The following is a 17,554-nucleotide window of genomic DNA, read 5'->3' as shown; positions in this document are numbered from 1 at the left end:
GTTCATTAAAAATTAAGCATGGGACAGTAGTAACCAACTTCTCTTTGAGTATGTATGTATGTATGTATGTATGTATGTATGTATGTATGTATCCATTTGGAGTTACCTAGAAAAGCCAGCCTGTCTAAGAATATAGATCAGAAACTAAGTATGTTGCCTTTTCTCTTCATATAGATATCACTAATGTATAGAATTTTGATTTTTTTATGATTATTGAAGTAGGAAAGGAAGTGACTAGACATATTGGTTATGGCAAGTTGGTTTGTTTTTTTTTTTTTAATGAGAGCCCACGTGAGACCTTTTTAGATATTGAAAAGCATAAGATATCAGTGAGTTATTTTAATGTTAGATGCTTCTATGTATTTATTTGGGGTTGCTTGTGTATATCATTGTAAGTGGTAAACACTGCAAGGGACACCCTGCCCATTTACGACGTTCATTTCGTCAGCCACTTTAGCACATGGTTTTCAACTAACATGCTTTATTAAAACAGCAAATTCACACGCTGTTTGCTGTATACACAGTATCACGAGGTTGGCTATATTCTGACATGTGGGGCTAACCAGGATATGATAGAAAGCTCTGGGCCAATACCACCAGCATACAGGACCAGGCCCAGGGCCAAAGAAGGGCAGCAAGTCTGGGCACCGTCATTCCACGCAACTTGGCATAGCTGCACCACTACCGGCAGCATCCTCTGGCCACAGAAACCACATATTTCCTGTGCCCATACAGATGGGTCTGCTGGCTGCGGCTCCACCACACTTCTTTGCATTACCTGCAAGCTGGAAGGACAGTGGGTTCTTGCTTCTCTGAGACCTGGGAGCCTCTCATAGGCTGAAGTGCCTTTCTGAGGCTCCTCATTCGTACGAGTTCCCCGCTGGCCTTTCCTGCTTAGGTTCCAACTAACAGAGAATGAAATGCCTTCATAATGAATGCTTTGGCTTTTGAGACTGGAAATACTCACTTGTAGTTGAGATGTGCTTATACTGTAGGCTTGGGAGAAGGTTATATGGAATGGTGCAGTGCTAACAGGTAGATATTGGGAGTTGAAAGACAATTGACTTGAGCCTCCCAGCGAGCATCTCTTGTCCTCTCTGTGCCATTCTGGAGAACTGGACCTTGAGGAGTGGCAGTTGGGATCTAAAGCGTGCACACTGCTTTAACAACAGTGGCTGATATTTTTCTGTTCTAAACTTGGTTTTATTTTTGTGCAAGGTGTCCTCTAAGCAGGACCCAGTGTGCAGTTAGGCATGGGTTCTTCACTTTGCACGAGTGTTTCAGAACCTTACTGTCAAGTTGCTGTTTTCCAAACACATTTTACTTGATCCTATCTTGGAACTTTCATATTTTTATATTCCTTATAAAATGTAGATTTCAACACAGCATCATACTGAAATTAAAAATGCTCAATTTTTAAAAATTAAGTTCATTTTAAGTGCTATATTGGACATAAAAGTACACATATATTCACAGAATGATAATATTTTGATATGTGTGCATATATGCATAGCCCAAATTTTAAGTCAGGATAAACATTTAGCTCCTCAAATGTTTATTACTTCTTTATGGTGAAAACTGTCAAAACCCTTTCTTCAGACTTTTTAAAATGACGAATGTTGATTATCACAGTTGCCCCAGTTACTGTTCAGTAGCATACCAGAACTTCATAGACTTGCCTAACTTACTGTCTATCCCCCACTATCCCCCACCATCCCTCACCATCTGTCACCATCCCCTACCATCTTCCACCATCCTCCCACCATCCCCTACCATCCCCCACACCATCCCTCACCATCCCCCACCTCCATTCCCCCACCATCCCCACTATGTCCCCAACCCCCCACCATCCCCTACCATCCCTCACCATCATTCACCATTCCCTACCATCCCTCACCACCCCCTACCATCCCTCACCATCCCCTATCATTCCCACCTACCCCCCTCCACTCCCCCATCATCCCTCACCATCCCCTGCCTTCTGCTGCTGTAATCACACTGTATGTTTGATAGCTTTACCACTGTATTGTTGATATCAGCTTCCACATCTGGGTGAGGTCATGAGGCATTTTCACTCTGTGTGACTTATTTCACCTGCCCCATCTATGTAGCTGCAAATGACAGGATTTGATTCCCTTCTGTGGTTGAACAGTATCTCTCTGTGTTTCCGTGCTGTTTCGTTAATCACTGATGGTAGATGCTTTCACTACTTGGCTATTGACGAGACTGCAGGTGTCTTTGACTTTTCCCTGGAATATGTCTGTAGCATTGGGACTCCTGGATCATGCTTTAGTTTGGGGAACTCCCTCCTGTTCTCTATCATAGCAGCACTATCGCACACTTCTACCAGCCGTGTGCAGGGTTTGCTGGTCTCTGCCCTCACCAGAGCTTCTTCTGTGCCATCTCTTTGACAGTAGCCATGCTGACTGAGGTCAGGGCATCTCTCACTGAGATTTTTTTTGGGGGGGGGGTGGTTCAAGACAGGGTTTCTCTGTGTAGCCCTGGCTGTCCTGGAACTCACTTTGTAGATCAGGATGGCCTCGAACTCATAAATCCACCTGCCTCTGCCTCCCAAGTGCTGGAATTAAAGGCGTGCACCACCATCGCCTGGCTCTCACTGAGCTTTTGACTTGAATTTCCTGGTGGTTGATGCCATTAAGACATCTCTCACATCCCTGTTTTTCATTTGTGTGTCTTCTTTTGAGAAATGTCTGTTTCTGTGTGTTGTCCATTAACTCCCCCCGCCACACACACACACACACACACACTCACACACACACTAACACACATACACACACACACTCACACTAACACACATACACACACACACGCATACTCTCACACACACTCACACACACACTCACACTAACACACATGCACACACACTCTCACATACACACTCACACTCACACACTCACACTAACACACATACACACACACACTCACACTAACACACATACACACACGCATACTCTCACACACACACTCACACTAACACACATGCACACACACTCACACACACTCTCACACACACACTCACACTCACACACTCACACTAACACACACACACACACACCCCGTTTTGGTAATGAGCTTTAAAGTTGTTAAGTGCTTCCAGTCTCAGGGTGCTCACTTTCTCCCAGTCTGTGGTTGTCCCTGCTACTCTTGATGTTCCCTTTGCTGTGTAGCCCTCCAGTTTGATGTAATTGAATTTGTCCAGTTTCGCTTTTATTTCCTGTGTTTTTGGGGTCTTGTCCAAAAAAGGATCCTTGCCAACTCCAGTGTCCTGAAGCATTTTTTTTCCTCTGAGTAATTTCTTTTTTTCAGACCTTCTGTTCTAGTATTCAGTTCATTTGAGGTGGTTTTTTTTCTGACTGGTGGAGTTAAAGGTACAGCTCCACCTTCGAGTGGTCATTTTCCATTCCTGTTTCCTGGCTGTCCTTTCACTGGTGCGTGTTTTTAGCAACTCTTTTGAAAGCTGCCTGGCTGCAGATGTGTGGATTTATTTCTAGGCTCTTTTTCTGTTCCCAGAACTAGTCAATTTGAATAGAACTTGAATTTTTTTTCTATATTAATAAAACCTCATGACATGTGAGAATTTAAAACTGGCAGGTTTATATTTGCACAGGTTTATATTTATCGTTTGATTTATTAGGACCCAAGTGTGAGGTTTAAAAAGAATGGAATAGTAAACTTCAACCATGTAGAAGCAGAGATCCAATTGAAAATTGCATACATTACTGGGACAGAGGTGAGGTGGGAGAGGAGCAAAAAGTATAAAGAACAGAGAAGTTGAGTTTGCCACACTTCCCAAGTTTGTTGGTGGGCAGTTTTGTTTGTTTGCTTCTCTGTTTTGTTTCATTCTCAGGGTTTTGTCTTGATTCATGTCAGGTTTTACTTTGTATCCAGGCTGAGTGGGAGCTCCCCTGTAGACCAGACTGGCCCTGAACACACAGAGAGAGAGCCACCTGCCTCAGCCTTCTGAGTGCTGGGATTAAAGGCCTGCACCATTCCTGGTGTCTGCTTCAAATGTCCTTTTTAATAGTTAGTGTTAGGCTTTTAGTACTGGCAGTGTTTTAACAGTATGTAGTTGTGGTTAAATATGGCAGGTGTCATAGTATAATGATCAATTTTACTTTTCTTCATCAAGCATCTGCATGCTTGATTGTGCTTTGCTGACTATTGTATAAGATTGTGGAGCCAGTAATGGGTAGAAAAGGGACTCAGAGTCACCCGAGACATTCAGTGCAGTGAGGCAGGCAGCAATGAAAGCATGATGTGGTACAATAGAAGTTAGGGGAAATGTGTCTAAAAGATGCTGCTGAGGTTATTAAAGATACAGTGCCACAGCTTCACATAGATGGCATATCCCCTCAGATCATTTACAGACTGTCTCTGCAATGCTCTTCCAGATGTAGATCAAAATCTGATGGATCGCCTTCAGAGAGTAAATAGCAGCCTGCATAGCCAAATCAGCCGACTGCAGAATATCCGGAATACGATCGAAGAGACGGGGATCTTGGCTGAGCGAGCACGGTCCCGAGTGGAGAGTACAGAGCAGCTGATTGAGATCGCCTCCAGGGAGCTCGAGAAAGCAAAAATGGCTGCCGCCAATGTGGTGAGGGAGTCTGAAGTTCTGGTGGGTTGGTGGGACCTTGGGTGATGGTGGATTGGAGTGTTGTGCGCATTGCCATCCTCCTACCTGGCACTCCAGAGCACGAGAGCCGTGCTGCTCGTGGTCATTGGGGCAGTTGCTTTTCTCCTTGCTGTAGCAAAGTAAACAGAAACAGGGTAAGACAGGAGAGGTCTGTTTGGTTCCTCGGCATGGGCAAAGGACTGAGGCAGCTGTTGGTAGGGACAGAAGTACGTGGTGACTTCTCATACAGCAGGCAGGTCTAGAAGCCAAGAATGGGACAGAAGTGGAACATACTATACCCCTAAAGGCCTGTCCCGGTGACCCACCTTCTGAGGTTCCTGTCCCGGTGACCCACCCTCTGAGGTTCCATAGCTTCTCCTAAGTGGGGACCAGGTGTTCAACTACAGGAGCCTGAGGAGGTCACTTCAGGTTCAGACTTCAGCGATTGTCCCAAAACAGAACTGGATAAAAACTGAGAGATGTCTAGGCTCTTTCTCTTACTTGCCTCTTCCGCAGCATTCAAAATAAAAATAATTTCCAGCCAAAGGTGTCAATTAGAGGTAAAGATCTTTGAAAATAAGATAAAGCATTTTTTGCACAAGAGTTAGAACAAAAATTTAGTGTTAACACTTGCTTTATGGAACTTAAATAATTCAGTCTTTTGAAAATAAGTGTTTTGTTCCTCTTCAGTCAATCACTCAGCCAGAGTCTACAGGGGAGCCAAACAACATGACCCTCTTGGCAGAAGAAGCCCGAAGGCTTGCAGAGCGGTAAGCTGCAGTGTGCTTCATGGTTCAGGCGTGGTGGTTCAGGCACAGCACTTCAGCTGAGACTTCCATATTGCCCTGTCCCCTCCCACGGCTACTTTCCATTGAGTAACATTCCACTACATTCCACTCTGAAATGTTACCAGATATGCATGCTCTTTCTCTTTCACCTCAAATTAGAGTGTTTACCTTAAGTATTAGAATATAATAGTTTAGAACAAAATTATGCTTATATAGTTCACAGATCATAATTTTTATATTTTTTTAGTTTTAAAGTCGTAAATTTTATAGATTTCTAAGAAACTCAATAGAACTTATTAATTTAAATTTTTCCATTAGTTTTCCAACAGATATCCAACTTTGAGACCTCAGTAGAAAACACTAACTCATTACACATTGGAATGTCAGCCAAAGGACACTGACCCTTACGTTCCCGATTTGTTTGGGTTTTGTGCTTTTAAATTGGTCATAAGATAACTTCTTTGGAAGGCTTTAAATTGCAGGAGGAATCAAATTTTTTAAAATATTTTCTAAAATGGCAAGGATGTTGAGCAAGCATCTGTGTAGGAAGCCCCAGTAGAGAATACTCTGTAGACTTCAGTAGTATGGAGTACAGAAGGAAGCCTGATACAGATGTGAGAACTGTAGATCCTGCCCAGAGCAGCCTTGTCTCACAGGTTCTAGGTTATGTTGATCTTAGCAGGGTTTTTTCTGTTCTGGTAAGAGTAAACATATGAGCCATTGACTTTGCAGAACGTTCATGGGTTCATAGCTGGACTTTCTTACTAAAGGAAGATAGCTGAAAACATGGAGCCTCCCAAGCAAACTAGGTCTTGAAGATTTACTGACCTGGTGGGCTTAATGCAAACACTTAGGATGAAAGTTTCTTAGGCCAAGGGGAATGGCCGCATACTGGGTGCCACAATTCAACACGAAATGGTAGAAGCAGAAAATCCATTAGCATTGCTACCCAGCTAAGATGTATTGCTTGGCTAGAGTCCCTGTTGATACGTTCCTTGCTATTGGGTATTGCATTTTCTGCCGGTAATGAGGGAGCATAAGAAAAGTCCGAACAGAGAGGCTATGCAGAGACTATGCAGTAACTGTGTAGAGACTATATAGTAACTGTGTAGAAACTGTGCAGTAATTGTGTAGACCTGTAGACCAGAAGACTTTATGATAAAGATCAGGCCCAAGGTTTGTGCTGCTGACTAGACACATGGTTTTGTAAATTACTTGTGTTCCAAAGTTAGTCGCCTGCTTCCTTCTATCCCCTCCCTGTGCTCTGAGATATCTTTACTTCCTATCTCATCTGGCCTGGAACTCCAAACTCCAATCCTCCTGCCTCAGTGCTAGGGTTATGGGCAGAAGCTACCACAGCACACCCAACCAAAAATCAGTTTTTCTAAGAAAATACAGATTTGTCCCTGTAGAGTTTTGTGCCACTGATTTTCTTAGAAAATACTCTTTTCTCAGTTTACAGATGCTTTTTGTAAATGGAGCTGCCCGAAATGATTGTGAAGCTCCAAATGCGACTTTGCAGTGTTCCTAGATCTCTGTCCATATTAGGATGTGTAAATATAACAAAGTGTTACCTAAACGTTGCTTCTTTCCCTACTGGACAGTCTGTCTCATGTCTATGGTTTATCTTTCCTCCTACATGTACAGTCATAAACAGGAAGCCGATGACATTGTACGAGTGGCAAAGACAGCCAACGAGACTTCAGCTGAGGCATATAATCTGCTTTTGAGGACCCTGGCAGGAGAAAATCAAACTGCGCTGGAGATTGAAGAGCTTAACCGGAAGTGAGTGTAATTGGAAAGTGGCTCGCAGTCCTGTTCTGTGAAGAATCAAGTGCTGTGGATTTGGGGGATATCCTCTTGCATATGAGGTTTATCAGTACTGTGGATTTGGGGGATATCCTCTTGTATATGAGAGTCATCCGTGCTGTGGATTTGGGGGATATCCTCTTGTATATGAGGTTTATCAGTGCTGTGGATTTGGGGGATATCCTCTTGCATATGAGAGTCATCCGTGCTGTGGATTTGGGGGATATCCTCTTGTATATGAGGTTTATCCGTGCTGTGGATTTGGGGGATATCCTCTTGCATATGAGGGTCATCCGTGCTGTGGATTTGGGGTTACGCTCATGTGCATGAGGTTCATCATGCTTTCAGAGTGGTAGTGTGATTGGGGAGGGGATGTCCAGCCACACCAAGCTCCGTAACTGCACAGGATGGTAACCAGCCTAGCCATGCACTTAAGAGTCTTCCTTTATGGAAACTGGAGAGCGGACATTCCAGTGCAGTGGAGAAAGTGCGCTGAGCTGCCACCCTTTACCTGGGCCTAAAGGGAGAATGTGCAGACTGAATAACCCTATCTAAAAGCTTAGGGACCAGAAGTGTTTGGGGCTTACGAGACATATATTTTGAACATTTGAATACATAATGAGATTATGGATTAGATTCAAGTCTCAACACAAAGTTCACTCATGTTCCCTAACACATAGCCTAAAATGTAGCATAGTATTTGTAGTGTATCTGCATTTTGATAGTGGCCGTCACATGGGAGCAGGTGTGAAATTCTCCTCCTGTGGTCTTGCAGTAGTGCTAAAAACATAACAGGGTTGGGATTCGGGGTTAGGGATGGCCAGTTCTATATACAGTAAGCTAATTAGAATTAGAAAAATGAAATGTAACTTTTAGCTAAGTGTTGCTATCAGAATAAGAGCTTTGAGGTGACAACATTTCCTTTGAGGTGTTTGGAGATGTTGTCCCAGTGAAAGTAACTAGATTGTTTCTGGTTAATATTAAGATGTTTTTTTAAAAAAAAAAAAAAAAGCCCACCAGCTGCTTTTTTTTTTTTTTTTTTTAATGAATTCCATCATTTGTTTCTTAGGTATGAACAAGCAAAGAACATCTCTCAGGACCTGGAGAAGCAGGCTGCCCGAGTCCATGAGGAAGCCAAGCGTGCAGGTGACAAAGCCGTAGAGATCTATGCCAGTGTGGCCCAGCTGACCCCTGTGGACTCTGAGGCCCTGGAGGTATGTGTGCAGAGGCTCTGGTCACTGGAACCCCATCACACCCCTGTCCCTCTAGTCTGAGTAAGAGCCATTTTGATAGTGCCCTGCCTCTCCCTTGCAGACCTACACCTGACTCGCTGGTAAAGGTGAGTTCTACTTTGAATTATGCAAGTAGAACTTAATGAGATGACGAAGTATAGATGTGAAAGGGTGAAGATTACTTGGTGATAGGAACCCTTGTCAAACTCTAGTTGAGTTACTTGAAGCACAGTCTGGCTAGAGCCTACCTCCTAGGCGTTGTGTAACAGATCTTGAGAGAGCAAGAAGAACCACACTAGCCTACAAGAACTATACCAGCCAGCATCCACAGAGGCAGGTAGAATATTCAGGAGTTGGTAGTGTTTTATTTCATGCTGTAGGCATACATTTTTGCTGCCGACTTCTAATAAGGGTTCACCCTCTCCCCTAGCCCACCCCCCAGCAGAGGTAGTAGAAGAGAACAGTTATTAGGACATGGGGGACGTGGACTTCTTCAGCAAGAGTTCCTTAGGGGCGAGCTCGATCTTCTTTCTCAGCATTGCAGTCCCATAGCAAACACCAAATACGACTCAGCAGCTGCAGTCCAGTCCTTTCAGCAGGCAGACACTAGACAGCTGTAGTTCAATCCTGAGGAACCCACCAGGCTCGCCAAGTGGCCTGAGGTGAGGCCATAGAAGCAGCAAGCTGCTGTAGGAACCTTACCAGCAGTTCTTGGGCAAGTTTCTCTCAATGGTGGTGTTGTCACCAGTGGAGCTCAACAATGCTATGTAAGGTGAACCAATACATGTATGTGTTAGCAAAGAATAGTAAGGCAGAGCAAACCAGACCAATGTTCTATGCTCATCTCCCACTATCTGTGGGGTCATATTTTACTCCTTCATGAAGTGTCCTTTCACCTGTGTCTGCTTCAGGAAAACATTCTTTCATGTGTCTGCTTTGGCAAGACATCCTTTCACCTGTGTGCCTCAGTAAAACATCCTTTGACATAACTAACTTTCCAGAGAAACTAGAAGTTCCCACTTCATCCTTCTAACCATGGCTCCTCAAACAAAGCCTTTGTAGCAATAGTTTTAATACTAAACTTGAGGTGTACGGTCTCATTTCCTATACCTGAGTTATCGACTGGGATTCCAAGGTTGAGGTCTCTTCAGACACCTAATGCCACCTGAGTCCATTTGTATGAAATATGGAAAGAGATAAGACTGCCGAGGTGGTGGCAGTCAGGGGTAGGGTAGGGGAAGCTGCGGGGGGGATGGGGGAAGGTAGGGGACCCAGGGAGCCAGCTTCTTGTGGATAGAGCATTCTGCATCTTGACTAGGGTATGGGCTGCCTAAAGCTGTGTATTCATCAAAGTACAGAAAACACTGGAAAATCACTAACATATACCTGGTTAAAAAATTTTTTTCTTTCCACAGATTTTTGCCCCCTGTCATTCACTGTCACGTTTTCATTTAAATGTAATGACTTTCCATGCTTGTTACAGAATGAAGCAAATAAAATCAAGAAAGAAGCTGCAGACCTGGACCGTCTGATTGACCAGAAGCTAAAGGATTACGAGGACCTCAGGGAAGACATGAGAGGAAAGGAACATGAAGTGAAGAACCTTCTAGAGAAGGGGAAAGCTGAACAACAGGTCAGTTTGACTTGCCACTGGCTGCATTTCTTGAGGCGACAATTTAAACTGCTCAGGTGGTGGCCTCTCCGTACGCTTCAGTCTCTGGGCTGTGACTGTGAGGGGCTTGTCTGTTAGCGGGAAAGGCTGACCCCGGAAGGTTTGTTCTCTGACCTGCCTTGCATTTGCAGACTGCCGACCAACTCCTAGCTCGAGCTGACGCTGCCAAGGCCCTTGCTGAAGAAGCTGCTAAGAAGGGACGCAGTACCTTACAAGAAGCCAATGACATTCTCAACAACCTGAAAGGTGCGGGCCCAGTAACAGCAGCATCTTCTGAAGCCCCCCAAGAGGCTGTCACTCGTTCGCTTTTCCGTTGTTTTGAGCACCATTCTCTCAGAACAAGAGTGTGGGAATTCCCATAGACTATTTAGATGCAGTGGTTAACCATGGTCTTTTACCATCTTTACTTCATCCTCTACACTCTGTGTGTGTGTTTGCGTGCATGCATATGTATGTATGGTTGTATGTGTGGGTATGTGCACATGTGTGGGCAGACCTGAAATCAGACTTCAGGTATTTTCTTTGCAGGCTCTCCACTTTTATTTATTGAGGCAGGATCTCTCACCAAACCTGAAGCTGATGTATTTGAAAGAAAAATCAGGGTGCCTCTGTCTTCTCATTCCTTTGCTCTTCACTGAAGACCAAAAGCCACGTGTGAGAGGGTGGCCTCCGATTAGACGAAAATGTCACCATAGTCTGCCTGCTTAAGCTGACTTTAAATGATACATGATAATTATCTGTCACTTTCTCTGACTCTGATACTTAATTCTTTGTTTTAAAGAAACATGCTCAGTCCACTGAGGGGCTGATTCCTGTGTGATAAAAAGAATCACAGGCAATGTAAATGAGGAGGGTTGGCAGACACACTAGCTGGGAGTGGGGGCTTTGGTGTCAGCCGGCCTGTTTACATCCCTGCTCCATGAGTTAGCCTCTTCATTTGCAAGAAGAGTGTCATGCTGCCTGACACACAGTTGACACTAAGGCACTGGCTACAGTGTAACAAACATGCTGGGACTCTGCTTGGAGTGGCTTCTCAAATAGGACCCTCTCAGAAACAGATGTGCATTCCTGTGACTTGAGACCTGGAAAACCTGCATGGGGCTGTTTTCTTCCTTTTCTGAGATTTCACCCCCATTGTTATTTTAAAAACAAAACCAAAAAAGACATAGATTTTTATCTATTATTAAACAAAATCCAATTGCTGTTTTGTGGAAGGTTTTTTTTTTTTTTTTCGGTTTTTTGAGACAGGGTTTCTCTGTGTAGCCCTGGCTGTCCTGGAACTCACTTTGTAGACCAGGCTGGCCTCAAACTCAGAAATCCGCCTGCCTCTGCCTCCCGAGTGCTGGGATTAAAGGCGTGGGCCACCATGCCCGGCTTTGTGGAAGGTTTTTCTTCTCTGCTGTTTAATTCAAATCTGTCTCTTGCACTCCTTTTAGATTTTGATAGACGCGTGAACGATAACAAGACAGCCGCGGAAGAAGCTCTAAGGAGAATTCCCGCCATCAACCGGACCATAGCTGAAGCCAATGAGAAGACAAGGGAGGCCCAGCTGGCGCTGGGCAACGCTGCCGCTGATGCCACGGAGGCCAAGAACAAGGCCCATGAGGCGGAGAGGATCGCCAGCGCCGTGCAGAAGGTGAGCACTTCCGTCTTCTCCAGCTCCTGCTCGCATCGCACACAGAACTCTCTGGAACCACCCCTGTCTGTTTCTTTTCTTTTCAATGCTAATGAGAATACGTAAGTACAATGACCGAAGAAAGAGAATCAGGAAGAGGACTTTCTACTGTCTGGGTGTTGGATTGAGTTGTGAAGGGGGTGGTGTTTACGTCATAGTCCCCGCCCACCAAGTTCCTGCCCTCTCCCTGCATAAACGTTCTCTAGACCCTCCCTCCATAGCTGCTGTGGCCAGCACTACAGAGGCTGTCTTCACTCACGCTAAAGAGGCATTTTTTCACCGGGCGGGCGTTGGTGGCGTTAATCCCAGCACTCGGGAGGCAGAGGTAGCCTGGTCTACAAAGTGAGTTCCAGGACAGCCAGAGCTATAAAAGAGGCATTTCTTCAGGCCGGCTTTTTTATGTTAAGGAAAGATTAGAGCTTGTTTTAAAATTAAGTGTTTTGAGAATCACAGAACATTTTAATTTCTTTGAAAGGGTTAGTTTTAAATAGATTCTGTTTCATGAGATGCTCATATTTCAGGATGTAGTCTTTGGTAGATGCTAAACTCACAAGAACAGTCAAGTGTAATCACTGCATTGCAGCGGAAAGTGTTCACAGTTACATTTTTATTTGTTGTCTGTGTGTGACCTCAGCTAAACATGGTTATACTAGGACAGGGAATTCTCAACATTAAAGAAGAGGGCACAATGAAAAAAACTGTATAAAATGCTGTTTGTGTGACAATGATTTTTTTCTTTTAATGAGAACCTAATGAATAATGAGTTGAGCAGTGATAGTAACTGTCATTGTGAGGTTCTTTCTGGACTGCACCCTGAGCCATTCTACAGATTATAAAGGGGAGTAGGTGTGTGCTCTAGAACAGGGAGTGCTGCTGCTCTAGGAGCTTTGGCTTGCCTCTGCCGACCATTGCTTCTCCTGTACCCAGAATGCCACCAGTACCAAGGCGGACGCGGAAAGAACCTTCGGGGAAGTTACAGATCTGGATAACGAGGTGAACGGCATGCTGAGGCAGCTAGAGGAGGCAGAGAATGAGCTGAAGAGGAAGCAAGATGACGCCGACCAGGACATGATGATGGCGGGGATGGTAAGAGGCAGAGGTCAGGGGTGCTCACTGGGAAGGACCCCACCCCCGCCAGATGCCCAATTCCTGTGAGCTTCAGTTCGTATTGCATTTTCTTCGTCAAGAATTGGGTCAGTAGCTTGCGTAGAAGACAAAGAATTTGGCTCCTTTGCCAGGTATTGATGTTGCACAATGGCCCCCATCCCAAAGCACAGCTGCAGCTCCAGAACACTTAAAACAAAACAGAACAGAACAGAATGCAATTGTGGGTATGTGATGTTTTTTAACGAAGTTTGAATGGATAATTCCTACACGGGATAAAATAATTCAGAAAAGGAGATTGCAGTGAAAAGCTCATTTCATTCCCAGTTTTCCCAGCTGCTCGCTCACTAGAGGCGGAAGCCAGTTTGTTATATAAGACATTGGTGAGGCACTCCGTAGCACTGCATGGAAGCACACCGGTGGCCTTAGGCCTGCTTTCCTTGTGCACCGTCTGTGGTAACGTACACGTCTCATGCCACGTGGAAGAGTGGATCTGTGACTCTACGGGGCAGGGGAGGATGAGGGTCAGCTCTGTTCATTCGGCGCTGTATTCTGCATTCAGAAGAACTTCCTGGGGTGGTAGTGTTACTGTCCCTGTCCTGTTCCGTGTTGCAGTCACAGGGACAGTGTATATATCAGCCTGTTTGCTCACATCCTTGCAGTGGCAGGAAGAAGCCCAGTTTTCCCAAGCCCCCAACACAGGACCTCAAGCTGGGGTTTACTTTGGGACAGAGTGCAAGGCCTGTGGAAGTGATGCCAGTTCTGTACACAGCTCTGTACGGCAGCTAGGTTGCTTGATTTGGAGTCTTACTTGTTTATTTATTTGTTTTTGTTTGTTTGTTTGTTTGAGACGGGGTGGTTTTACTATGTAGCTTTGACTGACCTGGAGCTCTCTGGGTGCACTATAATTGCTTTGAACTCATAGAAATCCTCCTGTCTCAGCTTCCCAAATGCTGGGATTAAAGGTGTGCACCACCAAGTTAAAGAGCTGAGATTTTAAACTTTGTGTTGGATTGTTCTGTGATTTTTTTTTTTATGCAAAGCGAGGCTCAAATGAAAATGACCATGAAGCAAACGTCAGTCTTTCTCTCATATGCAGAGTCTCTCTCTGGACTTCATTTTTAAAATTACTTATTTATTTCATGTGTTTTTGATGCATGCGTGCCATAAGGCACATGTGGAGGCCTCGGGACAACTGGTGGGAGTTGGTTCTTTCCATCCATCATGTGGATGTTAGCATGAGAGCTCAGGTCGTCAAGCCTAGTGGTGAGTCCTCTTTCCCAGTCAGCCATCTTGCCAGCCCTGTGGGTGCACTCTGAGGGAGCATTGTATTTAAAGCACTGAAAACAGCGAAGGATACAGATTTGCCAGTTCCAAAAAGGGATCTGGGTTTACTTCAAAGAGGGAAAACTAAGTTTTTCTTTTGTTATTTTTGGTCCATATCTTTCTGAGAGCAGCAAGCCATCCCTCTCTGTACTCTCTCTTTTGTAACTACATCAGTTTTGAAAGGCCACTATTCAGCTAGTATTACCTGAGTATAACATTTTCTTCAACCAGACAGGTTGTGGTTCTTTCTGGAAGACACCGAAGGCCACAGGTTAAACACGGCCCAGCCCTGTGTCCCAGTCCCAGAAACTCACAGGAAGCCTGTATGGGCTCCGAGGACAGCTGCAATTGAAACTGAATTAAAATTTTTTTTTCTGCTTTTAAAATTCCCACAATGTTTTGATCCCCAAATGTTTGCTTTGTCCTGACCCCAAAACTAGGAAAAATAATTAGTGACCGGGAGTGCAGAGCCACTCCTTTCTGTCCTGCTTTGGGTTTGTGGGGAGAGCATCTGCTTTCTGATACAGCGATGTTTCCTTTTCCTCCGCTGCATCCTGTGACTCATGCTCTGTGTGTTTGTTCAGGTTTCATGGAACGTTCCCAAATATGTTTACCTTTGGTTGGCTTTGAAAATATCCATTGTTGTGTGTGTGTGCGTGTGCGTGTGTGTGTGTGTTTATAAGTTGGCAGAGAATTTTCAGAAAAGCCTCACTTTCTGGAGTAAACTCTCCAAGAATAGAACATCTCTAATAATGAGGGCCCTGAGAATATCCACATTCTAGAATAATAATTCCTACATTCAACTTGAACTTACAACAAAATAACCTGTTTCTACTTAATCCATTTTATCATGTGTTTGCCCCAAAGTGTTCTCAAGTTGGGAAGGGAGAAAATGGGGTAGTATTGGTTTTCTGACTACATACATCATTAGGGGTACCCAGGCACAGTAGTACAGTCCCAGCATTCCGAAGGTTGAGACAGGAGGACCTTATATTTGAGACTAGCTTAGGTTACATAGTAACTCTGTCTTAAAAAACAAAATAAAACCAAAAAACCAAAACAACAATAACAACAAGCATATACTGTCCTATGCAGTAGAAATAACATCCTCCACCTGAAGATACCACCCCCAAAAACCCTGCAGTGAGAGCGACTCTGATTCATCACTTGGAAAAGGGAAACACATCTGAAAATAGACCTGCTGGCTCACTGGAGGAAAATATTTAGAGAAGAAGAAAACACAAAGTCCGAAGTATTCATGCTGTTTATCCTCTTCCACTACAGGCTTCGCAGGCTGCTCAGGAGGCTGAGCTCAATGCCAGAAAGGCCAAAAACTCTGTCAGCAGCCTCCTCAGCCAGCTGAACAACCTCTTGGATCAGCTGGGTAAGTAACAGAAGGGTTGCTGCAGCCACCGCTTGCAGGGCTGAGTCCACTGATGCAGAGTCACATTCTCTAAAAGCATTCATTAAGGCATTCATATTAATGTTTTGTTTAGCTCTCGCTTATTTAAAGACACCTTGTACACAGTGTCTTGCTTGGCAGAACCTTGTAAGGGCAGCTTGCATCGGCGTGACACTGATAGGCTGTCGATTCTAGAGTGAAGGCGAATGGGACTCTATTAAGTTCAAGTTCCCTGGACTCAGCCCCAAGGAAGACACCATGGCTGCCAGCTAGGGATGCCACTATGGCCAAGGTCTGGCCTACAGTTAAACAGCCATTTCCTCTTAGTTCTGCCTGCTGGTGGAGTGTCTTTAAGGGATTTGAAAAAAAAGACTCAGTGGGAGAATAAAATAATACTTGAATCTGACTGCACTTCAGAGCTCAGAATTCTCTCCACTTGCCAACCAAAGAACAATTTGATGAAGTGAAAACTTTCACACCAAACAAGAGAAAAGCTTTGTTTTGTCTTATCTTGTTTCAGGGACATATAAGCACTGAGCTCTCATTTAACCAGTGTGGTAGAGAACTGAGCTTCTTAGGACCTCCATTATGAGAGAGTCATATAGCCACCAAAGACTGGGGATGGATTCTTTTATGTTTTTTTTTCTTAAAGGGGAGAGAAATAATATTTTATCTGTCTCAGAGACCAATAATAATAAATTATGTGCCTAGAATGAAAGCAAGCTAAAGCAGGGGCTTTACGCCTTACTTTATCCGTTAGTTTGTATAAATGCATGCAAATAATTCTTGACTGTCTGTACTCGCTGGTTTTGTGTCAACTTGACACAGGCTGGAGTTATCACAGAGAAAGGAGCTTCAGTTGGGGAAATACCTCCATGAGATCCAGCTGTAAGACATTTTCTCAATTAGTGATCAAGGAGGAAAGGCCCCTTGCGGGTGGGACCATCTCTGGGCTGGTAGTCTTGGTTCTATAAGAGAGCAGGCTGAGCAAGCCAGGGAAAGCAAGCCAGTAAAGAACATCCCTCTATGACCTCTGCATCAGTTTCTGCTTCCTGACCTGCTTCAGTTCCGGTCCTGACTTCCTTTGGTGATGAACAGCAACATGAAAGTGTAAGCTGAATCAACCCTTTCCTCCCCAGCTTGCTTCTTGGTCATGATGTTTGTGCAGGAATAGAAACCCTGACTAAGACACCATCTGAGAGTTGGTGAGGCAGACTGGGCTCAGGAAACTGCTCCTCTTTCTGTATGATTTTATTTTCTATAGAGCATCTTCTTCCAAAAGAAACTCTTATTTTTTTTCTTGATATATTTAGAGCAAAGCTTTGCTTATAAATCTCGGCATTTTAATCTTGGTACTTTTCCATCGAAAGGTTGCTAGTGGTGTGTAACGCCTACAAGCAGGAAGTGACCCCCAAATGGCCCCATTTGAATCCTAGGAGTTGAGGATGTGTGCTTCTATCTTAGAGAGTTTGGCGTTCTTTGGCGCTACTGAAATGGACCACAGATTACACCTAGATTACACACAGAAACCTGCAGAGGATTGAGTCTTACCAAGTCACCTTCTTCAGCATAAGCGAGGTCCAAGACATGGTGCTTGTACATTTAGAAACACATCCTCCAAGGGCTAGAGAGATGGCTCAGTGGATAAAAGCACTAGCTGCCAAGCTGGACAGCCCGAGTTCAATCCCTGGAACCCTCATAGTGGAAAGAGAACCAAGTCCTGCAAGTTGTCCTCTGACATCCACACACATGCTATGGCATTCATGCAGACACGCATGTATACACACGTGCATAGTAATATAAGTAATAAATATTAAATTAAAATATTGTGTGAACAAAGCTTTCTCAAAAAAGAAATCTGTCCTAGTATTAATGATACACGCTCCTTCTCCTCTGTCCACTTCCTGTCT

At 44.3% G+C, this 17,554-nt stretch overlaps 1 protein-coding gene across 1 annotated transcript in view; it reads left to right on the top strand.

Moving 5' to 3' along the window:
- Lamc1 (laminin subunit gamma 1) overlaps positions 1-17,554 on the top strand; it is a 117,020-nt gene that overhangs the window by 96,670 nt on the left and 2,796 nt on the right. The window contains exons 19-27 of the mRNA XM_021185565.2: positions 4,413-4,618; positions 5,327-5,406; positions 7,072-7,209; positions 8,303-8,447; positions 9,949-10,098; positions 10,269-10,383; positions 11,574-11,773; positions 12,740-12,898; positions 15,527-15,626. Of these exons, the coding sequence (XP_021041224.1) occupies positions 4,413-4,618; positions 5,327-5,406; positions 7,072-7,209; positions 8,303-8,447; positions 9,949-10,098; positions 10,269-10,383; positions 11,574-11,773; positions 12,740-12,898; positions 15,527-15,626 (1,293 nt within the window). The remainder of the gene's footprint in view (positions 1-4,412; positions 4,619-5,326; positions 5,407-7,071; positions 7,210-8,302; positions 8,448-9,948; positions 10,099-10,268; positions 10,384-11,573; positions 11,774-12,739; positions 12,899-15,526; positions 15,627-17,554) is intronic.

Source organism: Mus caroli, unplaced genomic scaffold (assembly GCF_978045245.1).
Source record: "Mus caroli unplaced genomic scaffold, Mus_caroli_1 scaffold_1, whole genome shotgun sequence".
Classification (NCBI taxonomy): Eukaryota; Metazoa; Chordata; class Mammalia; order Rodentia; family Muridae; genus Mus; species Mus caroli.
The sequence above is the reverse complement of the archived record's forward strand: the minus strand, read 5'-3'. Positions and strand labels throughout refer to the sequence as shown.